A 22,354-nucleotide genomic window follows, 5' to 3' on the forward strand; every position below is an offset into this window, starting at 1 on the left:
ACCGGGGCACCCCCTTCTCTCCATTGAAGCCTATGTGTTTTGGGCACCTCTTTGACCTTTGCACCTGACCGACCCTGAGCTGCTGGTGTGATAACTTTGGGGTTGCTCTGAACCCCCAACGGTGGGCTACCTTGGACCAAAAACTGAAACCTGTAAGTGACATACTTACCTGTTAAAACTAACAATATTTTACCTCCCCCAGGAACTGTGAAAATTGCACTGTGTCCACTTTTAAAACAGCTTATTGTGTTTTATGTAAAAAGTATACATGCTAATGTAATGATTCAAAGTTCCTAAAGTACTTACCTGCAATACCTTTCAAATGAGATATTACATGTACAATTTGAACCTGTGGTTCTTAAAATAAACTAAGAAAAGATATTTTTCTATAACAAAACCTATTGGCTGGATTTGTCTCTGAGTGTGTGTTCCTCATTTATTGCCTGTGTGTATGTACAACAAATGCTTAACACTACTCCTTTGATAAGCCTACTGCTCGACCACACTACCACAAAATAGAGCATTAGTATTATCTCTTTTTGCCACTATCTTACCTCTAAGGGGAACCCTTGGACTCTGTGCATACTATTCCTTACTTTGAAATAGTGCATACAGAGCCAACTTCCTACACCCCACCCTAAAATCCCACCCCTGTAGGCACATTCCTGGAGGAAGCTGTCTAAGCGCTGTTTCAAAAAGGGGCCATAGAACCAGTGCCCTCGTGTCGGCAAGGAAGTGTACACTTTACTTCCTCCTTCCCAGGAGAAGGACGACTCCCTTTAGCCCATCCTGGGCCTCTGGTCTCAACTGGTACATCCTCTCCGAACATTTCCAAATGGTGATGCTGCAGAATGCCATCACTCTGCTTCAAGAAGGCGACTGCATGGCAGCACTAGATCTCAAGGATGCCTATTTCTATATTCCCATTCATCCTGCACACTGACACTACCTGAGCTTTGTGGTAAGTAGTCACCACCATTTCAAAGTACTTCTATTCAGCGTCACCATAGCCCCAAAGGTCTTCAAGTGCCTGGCAGTGGTCGCTCCCTTAAGGAGGGAGGCCTCCATGCATTTCTCCTACCTGGATGACTGACTGATCAAGAATGCAAACAGGCAGCAGTGCCTAGAAAACATTGCCTGACAAGCGACCATCACGCTACTTCATAATCTTGGTCACAGTAAGTGCAGCTAAATCAGGACGCATCAACAAGTCCACACTTAGGAACTCCATCTGCACGTCTTGCACCACTACTTCGGATGCTGGGGTACTCCACACACAAACTTCTTTGCCTTCCCTGAGAAAACTAAATGCCCAAGCTTCACCTCCAGGACCCACACCCTGTGTGCCACACACTATGGATGAACTGGTCAGGCATCTGTATTTAAACTTTTCCTTTGCTGGCACTCCTTCCCTTTTTTGGTGCAGAAGATATGACAAGCACCTGAAACTTAACAAGGCAACCCTGGTACTCAGCACTCCCCATGATGTCCATCAGTCTGACACAAGAAGCTTTTCCAACAGGGCCCAAATTCTCACCAGATCAGGCACCCAGACTCAATACAGCTCAATCTAGCGATTTTTGCACCTGAGGTCCCAGAGTTTGGTTACATTTCACCTGCAGGAATGTATAGACATCTTACAAGAATTACATGTGCCTACTATGCATCAAAGTAGAAAGATTTGTTAACTACTATATTACCAAACCCTTGGAACACCTAAAACTTGCCAACTAAGAGGAGTCACCCTATACCCCATGACTCAAAAGAAACCTTCTAAGAACAACTTGCAGACATCTGAACCAAACACTAGATTGCTGGAATATGGAGAGCATGTGAATCTTCGTAGCATGTAGTGCTGTACAGATGCTTACAGGGTAAGCCACACTTACCTTTTCACTTTCCTTAGTGATGGGGCTACATCTGGCTATTGCTTACTTATCAATTGTCTCCGATACTCCAGTTGTGAGATTTGAAAATGACTGTGCTGTCTGGCTCTATATCAAAATTATATAAACTAAATTAATCTGAGGCTCCTTCTGAGTGCTTTGGCTGTGTAACTAAGGAGCTTTTCAGTTTGGAAATTTTGTCCTAAGCATTTACAGGCTAGAAAATGTATCTGATGTATACCAAAGAAGTGTAGAGTCCACTGACTTGCTTCTACACTTCATCTACTATATTCTTTCTTTACATCCCTTGCCATTACGTTTCAATGTATTTTAAATTAATTTATATTTTAGTTACTATCAGTTTGTTTTTATGATTTTTTTGTAATGGTATGTTCGATGGCATCTGTCGCTGTAGATACGCATGTTTTGCAATAGCTCGCCATCTGGTGTTGGGCCGGAGTGTTACAAGTTGTTTTTCTTCGAAGAAGTCTTTCAAGTCACGGGACCGAGTGACTCCTCCTTTTGTCTCCATTGCGCATGGGCGTCGACTCCATCTTCGATTGTTTTTTTTCCGCCATCGGGTTCGGACGTGTTCCTGTCGCTCCGAGTTTCGGAACGGAGAATTAGCTAATTTCGGAAGATTTTCGTTGGTATTGTTGCGTTCGGGATCGGCGTACTTAGATTCCACACCGCATCGAAGATCGAAGAGCTCCGGTGCCCTTCGGGGTAGTTTTTCGATCCCCCGTCGGGGCCTGGTCGGCCCGACCGCGTGCTGAAGAACGCCGATGGAACGGACCCCGTTCCGTTTCTGCCCCAAATGCCACAATAAATACCCCTATACAGACCAACACTTGGTCTGTAACCTGTGCCTGTCACCTGAGCACAGTGAAGACACCTGTGAGGCCTGTCGTGCGTTCCGGTCCCGAAAGACACTCCGAGACCGTCGAGCCAGAAGACTTCAGATGGCGTCCGCGCCGACAGCCCACCGAGAGTTCGAGGAGCAGGAAGAGGAAGGTACCTTCTCGATCCAAGAATCGGACTCCGAAGGATTCGACGATACACAAACCGTGAGTAAGACGTCGAAAACCACACAGAGAAAGATTTACAAGGCCCAGGGGACGCCACTGCCATCCGGCCATGGCTCCACCCATAAATTCGGTGACCGACCGTCGGCACCGAAAAAGGCCCAAACAGTGCCGAGGTCGTCCGACTCCGGTCGAGACACCGGCACGCAGCCTTCTCGGGACCGAGAAAGTGCTGGAGACAAGCCTCGACACCGAGATGCCGGTGTGGACACGGCTCGACGCCGAGACAGCGGCACCGAAGAAGATCGACGCCGAGAGGTTTCGGCCCCGAAAAAGAAAAAAGTCACCTCGGAGCCGAAAAAACACGCAGACAGGGTTTCGATGCCGAAACAAACTGCAAGCGACCCAGCTTCAGGCTCTTATACAGAAGAGCACTCGCTAACCTCCCAAATGCAAAAGCATAGGTTTGAGGAAGAGCTACAAGCAACTGATGTGGACCATACGCAAAAGCGTATCTTCATACAGCAGGGGACAGGAAAAATAAGCACCCTTCCCCCCATTAGGAGAAAGAGAAGGTTGGAGTTCCAGACTGAACAGACACCACAACCAAAAGTGGTGAAAAGAGTTACCCCACCACCCTCTCCTCCGCCCGTGATTAACGTCTCACCAGCACGAACTCCATCACACTCCCCAGCTCACACCACCATAAGCCAGGGTGACCAAGATCAAGACGCATGGGACCTATACGACGCCCAGTGTCAGATAACAGTCCGGAGGCATACCCTACGAAGCCATCTCCACCAGAAGACAGCACCGCGTATTCTCAAGTGGTGGCTAGAGCAGCACAATTTCACAACGTAAGCCTCCACTCAGAACAGGTCGAGGATGATTTTTTATTCAACACACTCTCCTCCACCCACAGCTCATACCAAAGCCTGCCTATGCTCCCTGGTATGCTCCGGCACGCGAAAGAAATCTTTAAGGAGCCGGTCAAAAGTAGGGCAATCACACCAAGGGTGGAAAAAAAGTATAAGGCGCCTCCTACAGACCCGGTTTTCATCACTACACAGCTGCCACCAGACTGTCGTTGTAGGAGCAGCTAGGAAAAGGGCCAACTCTCACACATCTGGAGATGCACCACCCCCAGATAAAGAAAGCCGCAAGTTCGATGCAGCTGGTAAAAGAGTCGCAGCACAAGCTGCAAACCAGTGGCGCATCGCGAACTCCCAGGCACTACTTGCGCGCTATGACAGAGCCCACTGGGACGAGATGCAACATCTCATTGAACATCTGCCCAAGGACTTACAAAATAGGGCAAAACAAGTGGTTGAGGAGGGACAGACCATTTCCAACAACCAGATCCGCTCCTCCATGGACGCTGCAGATACAGCTGCACGGACAATTAATACATCTGTAACTATCAGAAGGCATGCATGGCTCCGAACGTCTGGATTTAAACCAGAGATTCAACAAGCAGTTCTCAATATGCCTTTTAATGAAAAAGAACTGTTCGGTCCAGAAGTGGACACAGCGATTGAGAAACTCAAAAAAGATACGGACACTGCCAAAGCCATGGGCGCACTCTACTCCCCGCAGAGCAGAGGGAATTACAGCACATTCCGTAAAACGCCCTTTCGAGGGGGGTTTCGGGGTCAGAGCACACAAGCCAGCACCTCACAAGCAACACCGTCCAGTTACCAGGGACAGTATAGAGGAGGTTTTCGGGGACAATATAGAGGAGGGCAATTCCCTAGAAATAGAGGAAGATTTCAGAGCCCCAAAACCCCTACTACTAAACAGTGACTCACATGTCACTCACCCCCTCCACACAACACCAGTGGGGGGAAGAATAAGTCATTATTACAAAGCATGGGAGGAAATCACTACATACACTTGGGTTCTAGCAATTATCCAACATGGTTATTGCATAGAATTTCTACAATTCCCTCCAAACATACCACCAAAAGCACAAAATTTGACAACACACCATTCCAATCTCCTGGAGATAGAAGTGCAGGCACTATTGCAAAAGAATGCAATCGAATTAGTGCCAAACACACAAATAAACACAGGAGTTTACTCACTGTACTTTCTGATACCAAAGAAGGACAAAACGCTGAGACCAATCCTAGACCTCAGAGTAGTGAACACTTTCATCAAATCAGACCACTTTCACATGGTCACACTACAAGAAGTATTGCCATTGCTAAAACTACACGACTACATGGCAACTTTAGACCTCAAGGATGCTTATTTCCATATACCAATACACCCATCGCACAGGAAATACCTAAGGTTTGTATTCAAAGGAATACATTACCAATTCAAGGTACTGCCTTTCGGATTAACAACCGCACCAAGAGTCTTTACCAAATGCCTAGCGGTAGTCGCTGCACACATAAGAAGGCAGCAAATACATGTGTTCCCATATCTAGACGACTGGCTAATCAAGGCCCATTCGTTAATACAGTGCTCAAATCACACAAATCATATCATACAAACCCTCTTCAAACTAGGGTTCACCGTCAATTTCACAAAATCCAAAATTCTGCCGCGCAAGGTACAACAATACCTGGGAGCCATAATAGACACATCAAAAGGAGTAGCCACTCCAAGTCCACAAAGAATTCAAAATTTCAACACCATCTTACAACGCATGTATCCAACACAAAGGATACACGCAAAGAGGGTACTACAACTCCTAGGCATGATGTCTTCATGCATAGCCATTGTCCCAAACGCAAGACTGCACATGAGGCCCTTACAACAGTGCCTAGCATCACAATGGTCACAAGCACAGGGTCACCTTCTAGATCTGGTGTTAATAGACCGCCAAACTTACCTCTCGCTTCTGTGGTGGACCAACATAAATTTAAACAAAGGGTGGCCTTTCCAAGACCCAGTGCCACAATACGTAATAACAACAGATGCTTCCATGACAGGGTGGGGAGCACACCTCGATCAACACAGCATACAAGGACAATGGAACGTACATCAAACAAAACTGCATATAAATCACCTAGAACTTCTAGCAGTTTTTCAAGCACTAAAAGCTTTCCAACCAATAATAGTTCACAAATACATTCTCGTCAAAACAGACAACATGACAACAATGTATTATCTAAACAAGCAGGGGGGGACGCACTCCACGCAGTTAAGCCTGCTAGCACAAAAGATTTGGCGTTGGGCAATTCACAACCAAATTCGCCTAATAGCACAATTTATACCAGGGATCCAAAATCAACTCGCAGACAATCTCTCTCGAGATCACCAACAGGTCCACGAATGGGAAATTCACCCCCAAATTCTGAACACTTATTTCAAACTCTGGGGAACACCTCAGATAGACTTGTTTGCGACAAGGGAGAACGCAAAATGCCAAAACTTCGCATCCAGATACCCACACGAACAATCCCAAGGCAATGTCCTATGGATGAACTGGTCAGGGATATTTGCTTACGCTTTTCCTCCTCTCCCTCTCCTTCCTTACCTGGTAAACAAACTCAGTCAAAGCAAACTCAAACTCATATTGATAGCACCAACTTGGGCAAGGCAACCCTGGTACACAACGCTGCTAGACCTATCAGTAGTACCCTGCATCAAATTGCCCAACAGGCCAGATCTGTTGACACAGCACAACCAAAAGATCAGACACCCAGATCCAGCATCGCTGAATCTAGCAATCTGGCTCCTGAAATCCTAGAATTCGGGCACTTACAACTTACCCAAGAATGTATGGAAGTCATAAAACAAGCCAGAAGGCCATCCACCAGGCACTGCTATGCAAGTAAATGGAAGAGGTTTGTTTGCTACTGCCATATTAATCAAATACAACCATTACACACAACTCCAGAACATGTAGTGGGTTACTTGCTTCACTTACAAAAATCTAACCTGGCTTTCTCTTCCATTAAAATACACCTTGCAGCAATATCTGCATACCTGCAGACTACCTATTCAACTTCCCTATATAAGATACCAGTCATTAAAGCATTCATGGAGGGCCTTAGGAGAATTATACCACCAAGAACACCACCTGTTCCTTCATGGAACCTAAATGTTGTCCTAACTAGACTTATGGGTCCACCTTTTGAACCCATGCACTCCTGCGAAATACAGTTCCTAACCTGGAAGGTGGCATTTCTCATCGCCATTACTTCCCTAAGAAGAGTAAGCGAGATTCAGGCGTTTACAATACAGGAACCTTTTATACAACTACACAGGAATAAGGTCGTCCTAAGGACCAATCCTAAATTTTTGCCAAAGGTTATTTCACCGTTCCATCTAAATCAAACAGTGGAACTTCCAGTGTTCTTTCCACACCCAGATACCGTAGCTGAAAGGGCACTACATACATTAGATGTCAAAAGAGCATTGATGTATTACATTGACAGAACAAAAAACATCAGAAAGACTAAACAACTATTTATTGCATTTCAAAAACCTCATGCAGGAAACCCAATATCAAAACAAGGTATAGCCAGATGGATAGTTAAATGCATCCAAATCTGCTACCTTAAAGCTAAACGACAGCTGCCCATTACACCAAGGGCACACTCAACCAGAAAGAAAGGTGCTACCATGGCCTTTCTAGGAAACATCCCAATGCAAGAAATATGTAAGGCAGCCACATGGTCTACGCCTCACACATTCACCAAGCACTACTGTGTAGACGTGTTATCCGCACAACAAGCCACAGTAGGTCAAGCCGTATTAAGAACATTATTTCAGACTACTTCCACTCCTACAGGCTGATCCACCGCTTTTGGGGAGATAACTGCTTACTAGTCTATGCAAAACATGCGTATCTACAGCGACAGATGCCATCGAACTGAAAATGTCACTTACCCAGTGTACATCTGTTCGTGGCATCAGTCGCAGTAGATTCGCATGTGCCCACCCGCCTCCCCGGGAGCCTGTAGCAGTTTGGAAGTTACCTCCAATTATTTATATATGTATCATCTCAACCTTAAATAGGTGCATACTTAGTCACTCCATTGCATGGGCACTATTACTACAATTCAACTCCTACCTCACCCTCTGCGGGGAAAAACAATCGAAGATGGAGTCGACGCCCATGCGCAATGGAGACAAAAGGAGGAGTCACTCGGTCCCGTGACTCGAAAGACTTCTTCGAAGAAAAACAACTTGTAACACTCCGGCCCAACACCAGATGGCGAGCTATTGCAAAACATGCGAATCTACTGCGACTGATGCCACGAACAGATGTACACTGGGTAAGTGACATTTTCATTTTAATGTATGTGCTTGTTGGACTTGACTTGTCTTAATGCAGTAAATTTAAAGTAATTAATTCAGAGGACTTGCATTTGTCTTGATACTCTGACGCAATGGCAGTGTACTGTGAAATCTTTCTTACCGACCGCCTAAGTGCTTTTTCTCTCTTGTAGAAAATCACAGAAGACTTTGCAGTGCGCCAGCTGTATGACTGTAACTGGATTGTAGTGAACTGCTCCAGCCCTGGCAACTTCTTCCATGTGCTCCGCAGGCAGATCTTGCTCCCCTTCCGCAAGCCAGTAGGTTTTTTTTTTTTTTTTTTCTCTCTTCTCATCATGGTCCATACAGAGTGCCACTTTTTACATGGGAAGGTGGTTAGATGTATGTTAAGATGAATACATTGTAACATTTATCCAGGTCTTTAGTACTGTTCCCACGAATGCAAAGCAGATTGTTTGTGGTTAGCCATAGTATAACAATCTGCTACTTCAACCTTTAGAATGTAGTGGACAGCTTGCTGGCATCCATAGCATTACTTCAGTGATTTGCTCTTTGAAAGTCAAAGTCTGGGTGTAAGGAAAAAGCTTTGCTGAGGTAAAGCAGCAAGCCCAAAAGGTACCATGGAGTCCTTGGCCACAAAAAGGGGACTAGGATGTGGCTTTACCAGATATCAAGCCATGCCCACACCCCATAATGGCACTAATATTCATTGAGAACACCCTCCCCTTTAATGGAGCAGAAAGTACACTATAAACTTAGAAAAAATAATTAAAGAAAAAGGTGGGAAGTGGATATGGCAGCCTGCCCACCCATCAGGTTGTACCGCACACCAGAACAGGCCAATTAGTCTTTCTGAAATTCCTGATGGGCCGTTTTAGGGATTTACACTAGGCCCATTGGCTTTCGAGGATATATCTTTTTTTAAATGGGTGGGGACTGGCTCATCCTGACAGCAGGCCACTCTCCCAACCCTAAAGCCCCAACTATCTTTCTGACTAATCAACAATATCTCTGATCTTAGACTCCCCCCGCTCCCACTCCCAAAATCCATAGATAGGCAGGTTGGGGAATTTACCATAGGCAACTTAATGTTGTGGATATTTAAAAAAAAAAAAAAAAAATGGGTGTTGTCTTTCTGATTTCGCCCGCCCAACCGCATCCCCATGATGTAGAGCATCCACATCCCTATTGAAAACCAGAGAAAAGTTGGATTATTTTCAGTGTCATTTCGACATACGGGCCTGCAGTGAGTGGGAAATCTCAATTTCCTGTCACTTGCCATGGTGAATAGCTGCTCTATTGGGTCTCTAGTAAGCCTGCGACCAAATAACCCTTGGGCATTTCGGAAACCTAGAAACTCAGATGAACCCAAAGTGATATTACTTGCATGGTTCCAGCTATGCTTTCTTACCAAGAATGCCCTTCATAACTTAAGTTCCAGTTTCTGTGGTAATCCACAAAGCTTCTACCATTCAGCGTTCCAATACTTCTCCCCATAAAAACAGTACACTATTTGTGTGGCTACTTTTGACAATGCACGGCATCACCAAACAGTCTTCGCAAAGTCATTAGGTTACAAGGGCGAGCATACTAGCTGTGGCAGTGCTCGTTTACATTATTTTTAAATCTGCAATTATTTTCTTTTGGTAAACGACGAGCGACCTACATAAATGACCCCTTGGTGAATTAGACATTTTGTCTAGTTTTAAAAAATGTATAGCTTTCTGAGTTCACCCATGATTTACAAACATACCAGTTTCCACCACCAACTGGAAGTATGGTTAAACCACAAAAAATAGACCAAATGGACTACCGCTTACAAGACTGCAAAAAGGTAAGGTGGTGAACAAAGCAAACCTTTGCAAACCTTTTGATTGATGCAATGTTTTAGAAAAAACATACTTTTCTCAACCACCTTTTTCTCCACTTATCCAAAAAAAAAAAAGTTTGCTATATTTGGCTATTTTCTCATTTCGCTCAGGGGGAATCCACAACCCCCTGCTACCTTCAGAATCTGCAACTTGCAGAGGAAAACACAGGCAGAAATTTCTGAGGATACCCAAGATAACCATAAAATGTGCAGTGTCAGAGAAAGGATAATGCAGTTGTGGAAGGTCACAAGCTGAGGCTTTAATTATGGGCTAGATTTGCTCCTTTGGGAAGATGATGTGATTTTTACACCTTTTTCACTAAAATGTTTAGGGGAGTTAATAGTTTGCTTTAAAGAGTCCAGGAGGGGGAACCGTTTTATTTGGTCCTGCATCTCCAGTAATGGCAAACAATAGGCATGCCTAATGTTCACTTATTTGATTTTGTGCCCTTCTGTTTTGTAACTTATTGTGTCATAAGTCCTTTTAAAAGCAGGTAATCTGCTAGTTAAGGTAAGTGCAACAGCCTTATAGTAATATCATTGAAAGGGCACAGAGAACAACACCCTGTAGAGAGGTTAGGCCTATCCTGCTGTATAACTTGCAAGAGTGGAATTTGCTTATAGAAACCTGTCCTGAACCCTTGCATGTTCCAGCAGGTGAGTGCTGGCCATTCATTGCACTGTGCAATCGTCCCTTCTTCTGCTTGGATATTAATTCCTGTTTTTGCTTTTGTTTTCTTTACCAGCTCATTGTCTTCACTCCAAAATCCTTACTGCGTCACCCTGAAGCTCGGTCTAGCTTTGATGAAATGCTTCCAGGTATGTTGTGTGTTGTAGCTTGTGTGTGTGTGGATATGTATATGTGTGATTGTTCAATGGCATGTGTGGCTGTTGATAAACATGCTTTGCATACTTATGCCATCTAGTGTTGGGTGCAGATGGTGCAAGGTGTTTTTTCCAAAGAAGTCTTTTGAGGAACGAGGTAAAGTGACTCCTTCTCTCTGTGATAATGAGCCTGGGCATTGACTTCATTGTTAGATTGTTTTCTTTCCGCCGTCTGGTTCAGACGTGTTTTACAGTCCTCTGGTTCAAGACATTTTTGGGCTCCCTTCAGGTCATTGTTCAGCACCACACCTTTCGGTATTGTTTTCGATCATGTTTGTAGGAAAGTGCTATTGTTGGCATGGTTATCTTCTTCCCCCCCCCCCCCCCCTCCTTTTTGTCTAGTGTAGATGCCAACTTTGATTGGAAGTGTGCTGGGATCCTGCAAACCAGGCCCAAGCACCAGTGCTCTTTCCCCAAATCTGTACCTTTTGTTCCAAAATTGAGACAACCCTGGCACACAGTTAAGTCCCTTGTAATGGTACCAAGGGCCCTGTGGCAAGGGAAAGTCCCCAAGGGCTGCAGCATGTATTATGCCACCCTAGGGGACCACTCAACAAGCACATGTACACTGCCAAAGCAGCCTGTGTGTACTGGTGGGGAGAAAAAGGCAAAGTCCACATGGCACCCCTCTCAGGGTGCCTGTGACATAGGTAAGACACCCCCCTTACAGCCCTAAGGCAGGGTGCACTATACCACAGGTGAGGGCATAGCTGCATGATCAACATGCCCCTACAGTGTCTATATCCATTCTTAGACATTGTAAGTGCAGTGTAGCCATATTGAGTACATGGGCTGGGAGGTTGTGATTACAAACTCCATAGCTCCATAGTGGCTTCACTGAATACTGGGAAGTTTGATATCAAATTTCTCATAACAATAAATCCCCACTGATGCTAGTAAAGGATTTATTGAAAACTGCACACAGAGGGCATCTTAGAGGTAGTGTAGGACTGACCAGTCTGTGCCAGCCTGCCACTTTCAGACAAGTTTCTGACCACATGGGGTGTGAGCCTTTGTGCTCTCGGACAGAAACAAAGCCTGTCTTGGGGGTGAGGTGCTTCACACCTCCCCCCTACAGGAACTGTAACACCTGGCGTTGAGCCTCAAAGGTGTGAGCCTCGTATTACAGTGCCCCAGGGCACTCCAGCTAGTGGAGTTACCCGCCCCTGGACAAAGCCCTACTTTTGGCAGCAAGTCCGGCAGGAAAATTAGGGAAAACAGGGAGGAGTGATCACCGCAGCCAGGGCCACCTTGGTGTCCAGAGCCAAGGTAACCCCCCCTCACTGCAGAATCCTCCATCTTGGTTTGGAGGGCAGGGACCAATAGGATTAGGTTTGTGCCCCCTTCCCAAAGGCACAAGGAGGGTGTATCTACCCTCTGGGACAAAAGCCATTGGCTACTGCCCTCGGACTCCTAAAACACCTCTAAATCTAGGATTTAAGGGCCTCCCTGAACCCAGCTCACCAGATTCCTGGTTACCTGAAAAGGACTGCTTAGCTGAAACCCACAGCAAAAAAGGAAGACCACAACTGCTTTGGCCCCAGTCCTACCGGCCTGTTTCCTGCTTTAAAGAACCTGCAAAAGAAAAGTGACGCGTCCAGCGGGACCAGCGGCCTCTGGCAAGCTCTAAAGGGCTGCGCTGCACCCAAAAGGACCAAGAACTCGAGGACAGCGTCCCTGTCCAAGAAGAATCAACAACCAAGGACTCCAGAATGCGTGAGTCCTGACCACTCTGCACCCAACGCCCACGGCCTGTGTCCAAATGGCCCACCCAGCTAGAGAGGATCCCCAGGTGATTCCAAGCAAGTGCCCTCCTTGGGTTGACCTCTCCACCCCTCCACAACGGTGCCTGCAGAGGGAATCCCAAGGATCCCCTTGAAGCTCCTGATTAAGATATCTGATGCCTAAAGACCCACTGCACCTGCAGCCCCCAGGCCATGGAGAACCCGACCTCTGGTGCAGCAACGTTAAGGCAGGCAGCCCTCCTCCCTGTACACCCTGTGGTCTGCCGGAGACAACCCCCTGGACGTCGCCTGCAGCCTCTGAGTGACCCTTGGTGTCCCCCACCCATAGACCAGAATTGGGAGCCCGACGTCCTTTTTGCACCCTGCACCTAGCCACCCCTGTGCTGCTGAGGGTGTGTGTTTGGTGCCCACTTATGGCCCTTCCCAGTATAGACATATAGACCTGGTCGCAACAGCAGACAATGCAAAATGCCCCGACTTCACCTCTAGGTTCCCAATCCTGCGAATCTGATAGAGACTTCTAGTTGCAGATTCCTTACCTTAGAATTTCCCCCTGGCGTCAGACTGGATCCGGAGATTTTTCTTCAAGCAATATGCTTGCGTGTCAGTAGGTGGTGTCGGTCGACTCCGCGGGTCGCAGCAGCGTAGGCGTCTTAGTCGTCGTGATGACGTCGGGAGTAGTATATAGACACTGCTGTCGCACAGTGACGTCCGTTCTTTTCTTTCCTCTCCATGTGCTGATCTGGAGAAGAGCTACCCTGGTCTCTTTTTGGCCGACTTCAACCGTTTTGTTGAGTTTTTGTGAGAATTTTTGGTGCGTCGAGGTTGTCCCCGAAGACCGGTTTCAAGCCATGTGAGGACTGTCACGTCACAATGTCAGTGACGGATCCTCATCGGGTTTGTCTGTGGTGTCTCGAGCGCCTTCTAAGTTGTGCTCAGAGTGCCGGGCCATGCACCCGGAGCTGTCCCTAAAGCTAATGGCGGCTCGGCAATTGACTCTGCGGAAGTCCCGGTCTTGAGACCGTTCACGAAGCCATCACCACTCGTCTTCTAAATCTTCAGGTGCAGGTAAGAAGTCGAAGAGGTCCCATGGCTCTCCGACTTCTCCCTGTCGCTCGGCTGACGTGACGCGGGAAAAGCATTGAGACTCAAGGCCTCTGTCCTCAAAGCCTGCGTATGGGTGCGCTCCGCACTTACCTAAGTTTGCTGGAGCTACCCCGCCTAACTTAGTTCTGTGAGGCCATGTGCCTCATCTTTGGGTGGACCGACCCCGATATGGTGCCTTCGGGCCCAAGGGGTTCGGTTGAGGAGCCTTCGGGTTCGCGCCTCCGGCTCCAGCCACTGAGGCCCCCTCCGGATCCGCTCGCAGATCTGCACTGGCACCGGTCGCACCCTTGAGACCTTCTCCGGCAGCGGGTCGATTGTCGACGCTTCCGATGTCATTAGTGCCCACTATCGACGTCAACCTGATCCTTGTCCCCAACAACTTGGAGTTGGGGCGGCGTCGGCTGACACCGCCTTTGTCTTCGATGGGACCTATTCGCCCCAGGTCGGATTCGGACCCTTTTTTTCTATGAGTACGAATTCGGGGAGGGATTGGAGGGGTCTCTGGACCCTTATGAATACCAGGATGACCCATCTTTGGACTGGGCTCAGGAATTGGGTGACGCCAGTGGTCTGGATACTTCTCCTGACTCTGGCATGCTGTCTCCTCCTACCGTGGCTACGTTGGAGGGAGCAACTTCTGGTATGGTGGTCAGTAGTGAAGCTGAGGTCCTTGGCCTTGAGTTCCTACTGTAGAGGTCAGGTCCAATCTCCTGACAGAGGTGCTTCAGCCTGGAACTCCAACATCAGAACTCCTTTTGCCATTCAATGAAGCCCTCACTGATGTTCTTTTGGGTACTTGGTCCGAACCCAACACAGGGGCTCCTGTGAATAGGACTATCACACGCCGCCATCGGCCTGCTCCGAATGACCCTAAATTCCTTTCCCAACACCCCACGCCTGAGTGTCTTGCCGTCCAGGCTTCCTCTTCAGTCGCATTCCCTTCCGCACAGGGAATTAAAAAGGCTGGAACAGTTTGGTAAGAAGTTGTTTTCTTTCTCCGGTTTCACGCTGCCATCTGGGAACACTGCATGCCTTTTGGGCTGCTATACTCCCTCTTTGTGGGATACGGTTGCGCAAGTCCTGCCACAAATACCGGAGGAGGCCCGTGCTGTCGTCTCCCAAGCTGTGAAAGATGGGAGAGATGTGGCAAAGTTCACAATCCGTTGTGGGCTGGACAGGACCGAGTCTCTGGGCAGATCGGTTGCTACGATGGTGGCCTTCTGTTTTTTCTGGGGATGTCGAACAGTCCCTCATGGACATGCCTTTTGATGGCTCCCGCCTCTTTGGAGACAAAGCGGACTCTGCCTTGGAGATATTCAAGTATTCCTGGACTACGGCTCAGTCCCTTGGTTTTTCCTCTGCCCCTCGTCCCCGCAGTCAGCTTTTCGCCTCTTTTGTGGCCATAAAAGGGGCTCCCTGTCACGTCCTCCCTGTCGCGTCCTCCCTGTCGCGTCCTCCACACAGCCACCGTGCCACCCATGCTGTCCAGCCTCTGCGTGGCCAGGGACGTGGAATCCCACGTGGGCATGGGACAGGGAACCAGAGGTCTGCCCAGTCCACCCCTGCTCCCGCTGCAGCCTCCAAACCCTCAGAGTCCGTCCCCTTACTCCCATCCAGTTTCACCATCACCTGCCCCACTGGGAATCCATCACTACGGACAGGTGGGTTTTGCAGATTGCTTAAAAGGGCTACTCACTCCCTTTTGAATCTGCTCCACCAGCCATGCCTCTATCCTTCAGTCACCTTCCAGAGGATCATTTGGCACTTCTCCGCCAGGAAGTCGCGGCTCTCTTGGCCAAAGTAGCTATAAAAAAGGTCTCTATGCCCGAAGTAGGTCGTGGGTGTTATTCCCGCTACATTATGGTGCCGAATAAGGACGAGGGCTTACGTCATATCCTAGACCTTCGGGACCTGAACTACTTCCTCAAGAAGGAGAACTTCAAAATGCTCAACCTGGCTCAGGTTCTATTCTGCCTTGGACCCAGGAGACTGGATGGTAGCAAGACGCTTATTTCCACATCCCCATCCTGCCTGCCCACAGACGTTACTTACAATTCGTAGTAGGTCAAGAGCACTTTCAGTTTACCGTGCCCCCTTCGGCCTTGGGGTGTCCGTCTTCCCCTACCTCGATGACTGGCTGTTGAAGGCGGACTCGCCCCAGAAAGTCGTGTCCCACCTTCAGACTACGGCGAACCTCCTGCACACGCTGGGGTTCACTATAACCATGCCGAAGTCACACCTGACTCCCTCTCAGATGCTCCCTTTCATCGGAGCTGTTCTGGACACAGTGCAGTTTCAGGCTTATCCTCCCTAAAAGCGAGTCCAAGATACTCAGGCTATTATTCTGATCTTTTGGCCTCAGTCTTGGGTTTCGGTGACACCGACTCTAAGGCTGCTGGGCCTCATTGCCTCCTGCATCCTGCTAGTAACACATATAAGATGGCATATGTGGGCTCTGCAGTGGGACTTGAAGTTCCAGTGGGTGCAGCATCAGGGGAATCTCTATGACATGTTCTGGATCTCGTAGGGGACTGCGAAAGACCTGCAGTGGTGGCTTTCAAATCTGCATTGGGTCCACAGCAGATCCCTCTCCCTTCCCCAACCGGATTCATCTATTGTGACTAATGCATCACTTCTTGGTTGGGGCAACCACATGGGAGATGCGGAGATCAGAGGCCTATGGTCTCCGGCGGAGTCTGGGATCTATATCAATCTTCTGGTGCTCCGGCGATCAGGCTTGCGTTTCTTCCCTCTCTCAAAGGGAAAGTAGTGCAGGTGTCCACGGACAATACTACCGCCAAGTGGTACTGCAACAAACAGGGCAGAGTAGGGTCCTGGACACTGTTGGGAGGCACTACGCCTCTAAACATGGCTGGAACATCAGGGCATTACCCTGGTGGTTCAACATCTGGCGGGTTCTCTCAATGCCAGAGCGGACAAACTTAACTGTCGATGCACAGCCGATTGTGAATGGCGTCTCCATCCGGAGGTGGCGCAAGGTCTCTTTTGCAGCGGGGAGTGCCTAGGTTAGATCTGTTTGCCTCCGCCAGGAACGCGCAATGTCAGCTGTTTTGCGTGTTGGAGTTTCCAAGGCGGCACTCTCTCGGAGACGCTTTTCATCTCGAGTGGCACTCCGGCCTCCTTTATGCCTGCACCACTTCCTGCCAAGAGTTCTCAAGATCAGGAACGACCAGGCCCAAGTCACCTTGGTGGCTCTGGACTGGGCACGGAGAGTCTGGTATCCAGAGCTATTGAGCATGTCCATCGATCCTCCACTCAGACTGCCTCTTCAGGCAGATCTTCTGTCACAGCAACAGAGGACGGTCCTTCACCCCAACCGGTCCTTCACCCGCTTGGATATTGAGCGGTGCCAGTTGACTTTTGATCTTCCGCCCGAAGTCTGCAATGCTATCTTGGCAGCCATGCGTCCCTCCACCAACTGTATACACCGGTCGCTGGAATAAATTTGTGGCATGGTGCACCAACAAATCTGTTGATTTTCCCCCCGCCCCTCTATCTGAGGTTCTTCTGTTCATTCTTTCTTTGGCCCAGCAGGGCTCTGCTTTAGGCACCCTTAAAGGGTATTTATCTGCCATTTCGGCCTTTCTTTAGGTTACCTGATCAGCCCTCACTTTTTAAATCTCCTATTGTGAGTAGATTCCTAAAAGGCCTCACCCATTTATGTCCTCCCACTCCATTTATCATGCCTCAGTGGGATCTCAATCTTGTTCTTACTTCATGTGTACTCTGTTTGAGCTGATGTACAATTGTCCCTTGCGGCCCCTTACCTTCAAAACTGTCTTTCCTGTTGCCATCACTTCTGCTTGCAGGGTGAGTGAGCTTCAATCCCTTTCGTCTAAACCTCCGTACTTATCTGTGCACCCTGACAAAATGGTGGTGTGCAGTAAGGCTTCCTTCCTTTCAAAGGTGGTTACGCTTTTTCATGTAGGCCAGTCCATTACCCTGCCTACTTTCTATGCACCCCCACATCCTTCTCATGAGCAGAGACTCCACTGTCTGGACCTAAAAAGAGCATTGGTGTTCTGTCTTAATCGTACTAAAGATTTCCGGGTGGATGATCAACTCTTTGTCGGGTAAATGGGTGTCAAAAAAGGGAAGGCAATGCAAAAGCGTACCATCTCTTGATGAGTGCTTCTTTGCATCAAAATGTGCTACGCTTTGGCCAAGAACCAACCCCCTGAGGGCCTGCGTGCTCATTCCACCAGAGCAACTGCTGCTTCCACTGCGTCAGCATGCAGAGTTCCTGTCCTGGATATCTGTCAGGCAGCTACGTGGGCGTCCCGGCACACGTTTGCTAAGCACTACTACCTGGACAGTCGAGTCTGTCGAGACGGCTACTTTGGTCGTTCGGTCCTGCAGGACGTCCTAGTATGATCTTGGTTCGAAGCCCACCTCGGAGGATGGCATTGCTTGGATATCTATTCTAATGTAAGGAATCTGCAACTAGAAGTCCCTATCATATGTACAAGTTACTTACCTTCGGTGACAAAATATCTGGTAGAGACATATTCTAGTTGCAGATTCCTTACTGCCCACCCATCCTCCCCATTTGCAAACTGATTTCTAGGGACAGGGATTCCCCTTTCAGGTCCTTAGCTCTGGCGCACCAATCTGTCCTTAGCGGCTCTGCGCTTTGGCGTGGAAAGTCGTTAAAAGAAACTGACGTCACTGTGCAAGGCGGTGTCTATATACTACTCCCGATGACGTCAGGGCGACTATGACGCCTGTGGAGTCAACCGACGCCACCTACCGACGCGCAAGGGTATTGCTCGAAGAAAAATCTCCAGATCCATTCTGACATCTGGGGGAAATTCTAAGGTAAGGAATCTGCAACTAGAATGTCTCTACCAGATATTTTGTTACCGAAGGTAAGTAACTTGTACTTCAAGCACAATGATCTGTGGATGAACTGGTCAGGGATATTTGCCTACGCTTTTCCACCTCTCCCTCTTCTGTTTGTGGTTCAGAAGCACAATCAAATGTCTCTCACCCTCATTCTAGTAGCTCTTATTGTAGGAAAATGCCTCTTTTGACATGGTATCCCCACTTTTTGCATGATATCTGATGTGATTTCGACTGAAAGTGCACTGGGTTCCTGCTAACCAGGTCCCCAGTGCTGAAGCTCCTTCCCAAAACTGCGCAGTTGTTTCCCCAATTGGCAAAACCTTTAGCAGTAAATGGTACCCTTGTATCTAGGGTATGAAAGAAAGTCCCTAAGGGCTGCATTACGTTGTGTGCCTAAGGATATCTCAACAAGCACATGACAGGCTTCCATTGCAGGCTACGTGTCTTGGAGCAGACAAAAGTGAAAACATGACAGGCTGTGTGCCCTGTCCGTTAACACTGTATGCAGTAAATGTAAGTCGCCCCTATAGCAGGCCTTAATGCCCTAAGGCATTATATTACATGTGAGGGCATGTCTGCATGAGCAAATATGCCTCTGCTATGTCTTTGTCAAATCTCAGATATATTAAGTGACCAGAGAAGCCATTTTTAATGCATGTGCTGGACACTGGTCAATACGAGTTCCCCAGTGAAATGCTTCACTGACGATAGAATGTTTGGTATCAAACATCTCGTATTGGTGAACCCACACGGATGCCTGTTTGATTTACCGACATATGCAGCCAGAGGGCCCCTTAGAGGTGTACCTTGAAACGCTACCAGCTTTTGGTGTGCTCACTGACTGGTTCCTGCCGGTCTGCCGCTCTGGCCCCCTAGGATGAGCACCTTCCAAGGAGGCCCAGAACAAAAGCCTGTCCGGGAAGAGGGTGTAACACCCTCTCCCACAGGATGACCTGCTGATTAGCCTTGACAAGGTGGCAAGCCTCAAAGGGCTGCTGCCTTTGAAATGAAAATCTGGCTCCCCTCACAGGAGAGGAAGCCCCCCACCCCCCTGTCCAGAGCCCATTTGGCACCTTGACAGGTGGGAAAATTAGCTAGTCAGTTAGGTGTGCCACCTCCAGGCTAGTCCCGCCCTTAAGGTGGGCTTCTATGAGGTGGACACAATTTTCCAAAGGGTAGCCATCTTTGTGATGGCATACCTAGGAATTCTGGAGCAAGGTTGTAGGAAGCTGCCCTGGTGTGTGGTGAGCACCTATGGTGTTATCACCTTATTCCAGGTATCCCATAATAGTGAAGTTTAGGCAGTGCCCAGGAAATGCCTAGGAAGCCAGGGATCTCTAGAAGTAGCTGTGGATGAGCAGCCAAGACTTCTCTAGGAGACATGCAAACCTTATGCAATACTACCACAACACTCGCACACATGAAAGAACCACTCAGCATTCCAAAAATAAAGGTACTTTATTATAGTAACACAAATACTAGAACATTGAATAGGCATTCCCCCAACTGGATGTAAGTAAACACGCTAATATATACACATTAGCAATCAGCAAATAGCATAGAAAACAATAAGCATTTGCAAAAACAATAGCATATACTAAAAATGTGGAATGTGAAAGGCAGTCCCCCTCCCAAGGAAGTGCAATCAGTAGAGGGGAGCTGGAGGAACTACGAACCCCGAGAGGTGACTACCAGAGTGACCTCCAGTGACCAGGAGAGCAGAGGTAAGTACCTGATTTTCCCCAAAACCAACAGGTGGACTTTAGGAAAGGATTATGCAAGAGCCAACTGTAGAAAGTTGGCTCTGTATGTACTATTTCAAAGTAAGAAATAGTGTGCACATAGTCCAAGGGTTCCCCTTAGAGTTAAGATAGTGTCAAAAGTAGATAATTCTAATACTCTATTTTGTGGTAGTGTGGTCGAGCAGTAGGCTTATCAGAGGGTAGTGTTAAGCATTTGTTGTACACACAGGTAATAAATGAGGAACACACACTCACTCCAGGCCACTAGGTTTTTTTATATTGAAAAATATATTTGCTTAGTTTATTTTAAGAACCACAGGGTCAAGATTTACATTGAACACTTTTTAAATGTAAGGTAACTTCACTTAGATACTTTAGGAACTTTGAATGAAAACAATATCATGTGCAGTCTTTGTAAGAATGGCAATAAGCTATTTTCAAAGTGGACACAGTGCAAAAATCAACAGTTCCTGGGGGAGATAAGTAAAGGTTAAATTAGGAGGTAAGTAAAACACTTACAAGTCTCGGTCCTGGGACATAGGCAGCCCACCGTTGGGGGTTCAAGGCAACCCCAAAATTACCGCACCAGCAGCTCAGGGCCGGTCAGGTGAAGAGGTCCAAGAGGTGCCCAAAACACACAGCTGCCTATGGAGAACAGGGGTGCTCCGGTTCCAGTCTGCCAGCAGGTAAGTACCTGCGTCCTCGGGGGGCAGACCAGGGGGGTTTTGTAGAGCACTGGGGGGGGGGGGGACACAAGTAGGCACACAACACACCCTCAGCGGCACAGGGACGGCCGGGTGCAGTGTGCAAAGCAGGCATCGGGTTTTGTATAGGTTTCAATAGAGGGACCCGGGGGTCACTCTAGCGGTGCAGGCAGGCTTCTCGGGACAGCCACCACCTGGGTATCGCAGAGGGTCTCCTGGGGGTCACTCCTGCGTCGAGGTTCGGTTCCTTCAGGTCCTGGGGGCTGCGGGTGCAGTGTTGGTTCTGGGCGTCGGGTCCCTTGTAACAGGCAGTTGCGATCAGGGGGAGCCTCTGGATTTTCTCTGCAGGTGTCGCTGTGGCAGCTCAGGGGGTGGGGTTCGTCTCTGGTTACTCACGGGCTCGCAGTCGCCGGGGAGTCCTCCCTGAGGTGTTGGCTTTCTGCAGGTTTAGCTGGGGACATCGGATGCAGAGTGTAGAGTCTTGCGCTTCTGGCGGAAAACGTGAGGTCCTGGAAGTTGCTTCTTTGTTGCAAAGAAGTAGCTGGTTTTGAACAGGGCCGCTGTTCACAGGAGTTTCTTGGTCCTGTAGTCCAGGGCAGTCCCCTGAGGCTTCAGAGGTCGCTGGTCCCTGTCCGATGCCTCGCTGGAGCAGGTTTTTGAAGTTGGAGACAGGCCGGTAGGGCTGGGGCCAAATCATTTGTCTTCTTCCTCCTCTGCAGGCTTGTAGGTCAGCAGTCCTTCTTTCTTCAGGTTACAGGAATCTGTTTTCCTGGGATCTGGGGAGCCCCTAAATACTGAATTTAGGGGTGTGTTTAGGTCTGGGAGGGCAGTAGCCAATGGCTACTGTACTTGAGGGTGGCTACACCCTCTTTGTGCCTCCTCCGTGTGTGAAGGGGGGGGGGGGGGGCACATCCCTAATCCTATTGGGGGAATCCTCCAAACTCAAGATGGAGGATTTCTCAAGGCAGGGGTCACCTCAGCTCAGGACACCTTAGGGGCTGTCCTGACTGGTGGGTAACTCCTCCTTGTTTTTCTCATTATCTCCTCCAGCCTTGCTGCCAGAAGTGGGGGCAGTGGCCGAAGGGGTGGGCATCGCCACTAGCTGGGATGCCCTGGGGTGCTGTAACAATAGGGGTGAGCCTTTGAGGCTCACCGCCAGGTGTTACAGTTCCTGCAGGGGGGGTGAGGAGCACTTCCACCCAGTACAGGCTTTGTTCCTGGCCACAGAGTGATAAAGGCACTCTCCCCATGTGGCCAGCAACATGTCTGGTGTGTGGCAGGCTGGC

General features: G+C 48.4%; 1 protein-coding gene across 6 annotated transcripts in view; it reads left to right on the top strand.

The window, feature by feature from the left end:
• The window catches only part of OGDH (oxoglutarate dehydrogenase), an 833,675-nt gene that overhangs the window by 709,560 nt on the left and 101,761 nt on the right, over positions 1 to 22,354 (top strand). For all 6 annotated transcript variants that reach the window (XM_069214267.1, XM_069214270.1, XM_069214268.1 and 3 more), the window contains 2 exons: positions 8,323 to 8,448; positions 10,766 to 10,838. In XM_069214267.1, the coding sequence (XP_069070368.1) occupies positions 8,323 to 8,448; positions 10,766 to 10,838 (199 nt within the window). The remainder of the gene's footprint in view (positions 1 to 8,322; positions 8,449 to 10,765; positions 10,839 to 22,354) is intronic.

This window comes from Pleurodeles waltl, chromosome 11 (assembly GCF_031143425.1).
Source record: "Pleurodeles waltl isolate 20211129_DDA chromosome 11, aPleWal1.hap1.20221129, whole genome shotgun sequence".
Classification (NCBI taxonomy): Eukaryota; Metazoa; Chordata; class Amphibia; order Caudata; family Salamandridae; genus Pleurodeles; species Pleurodeles waltl.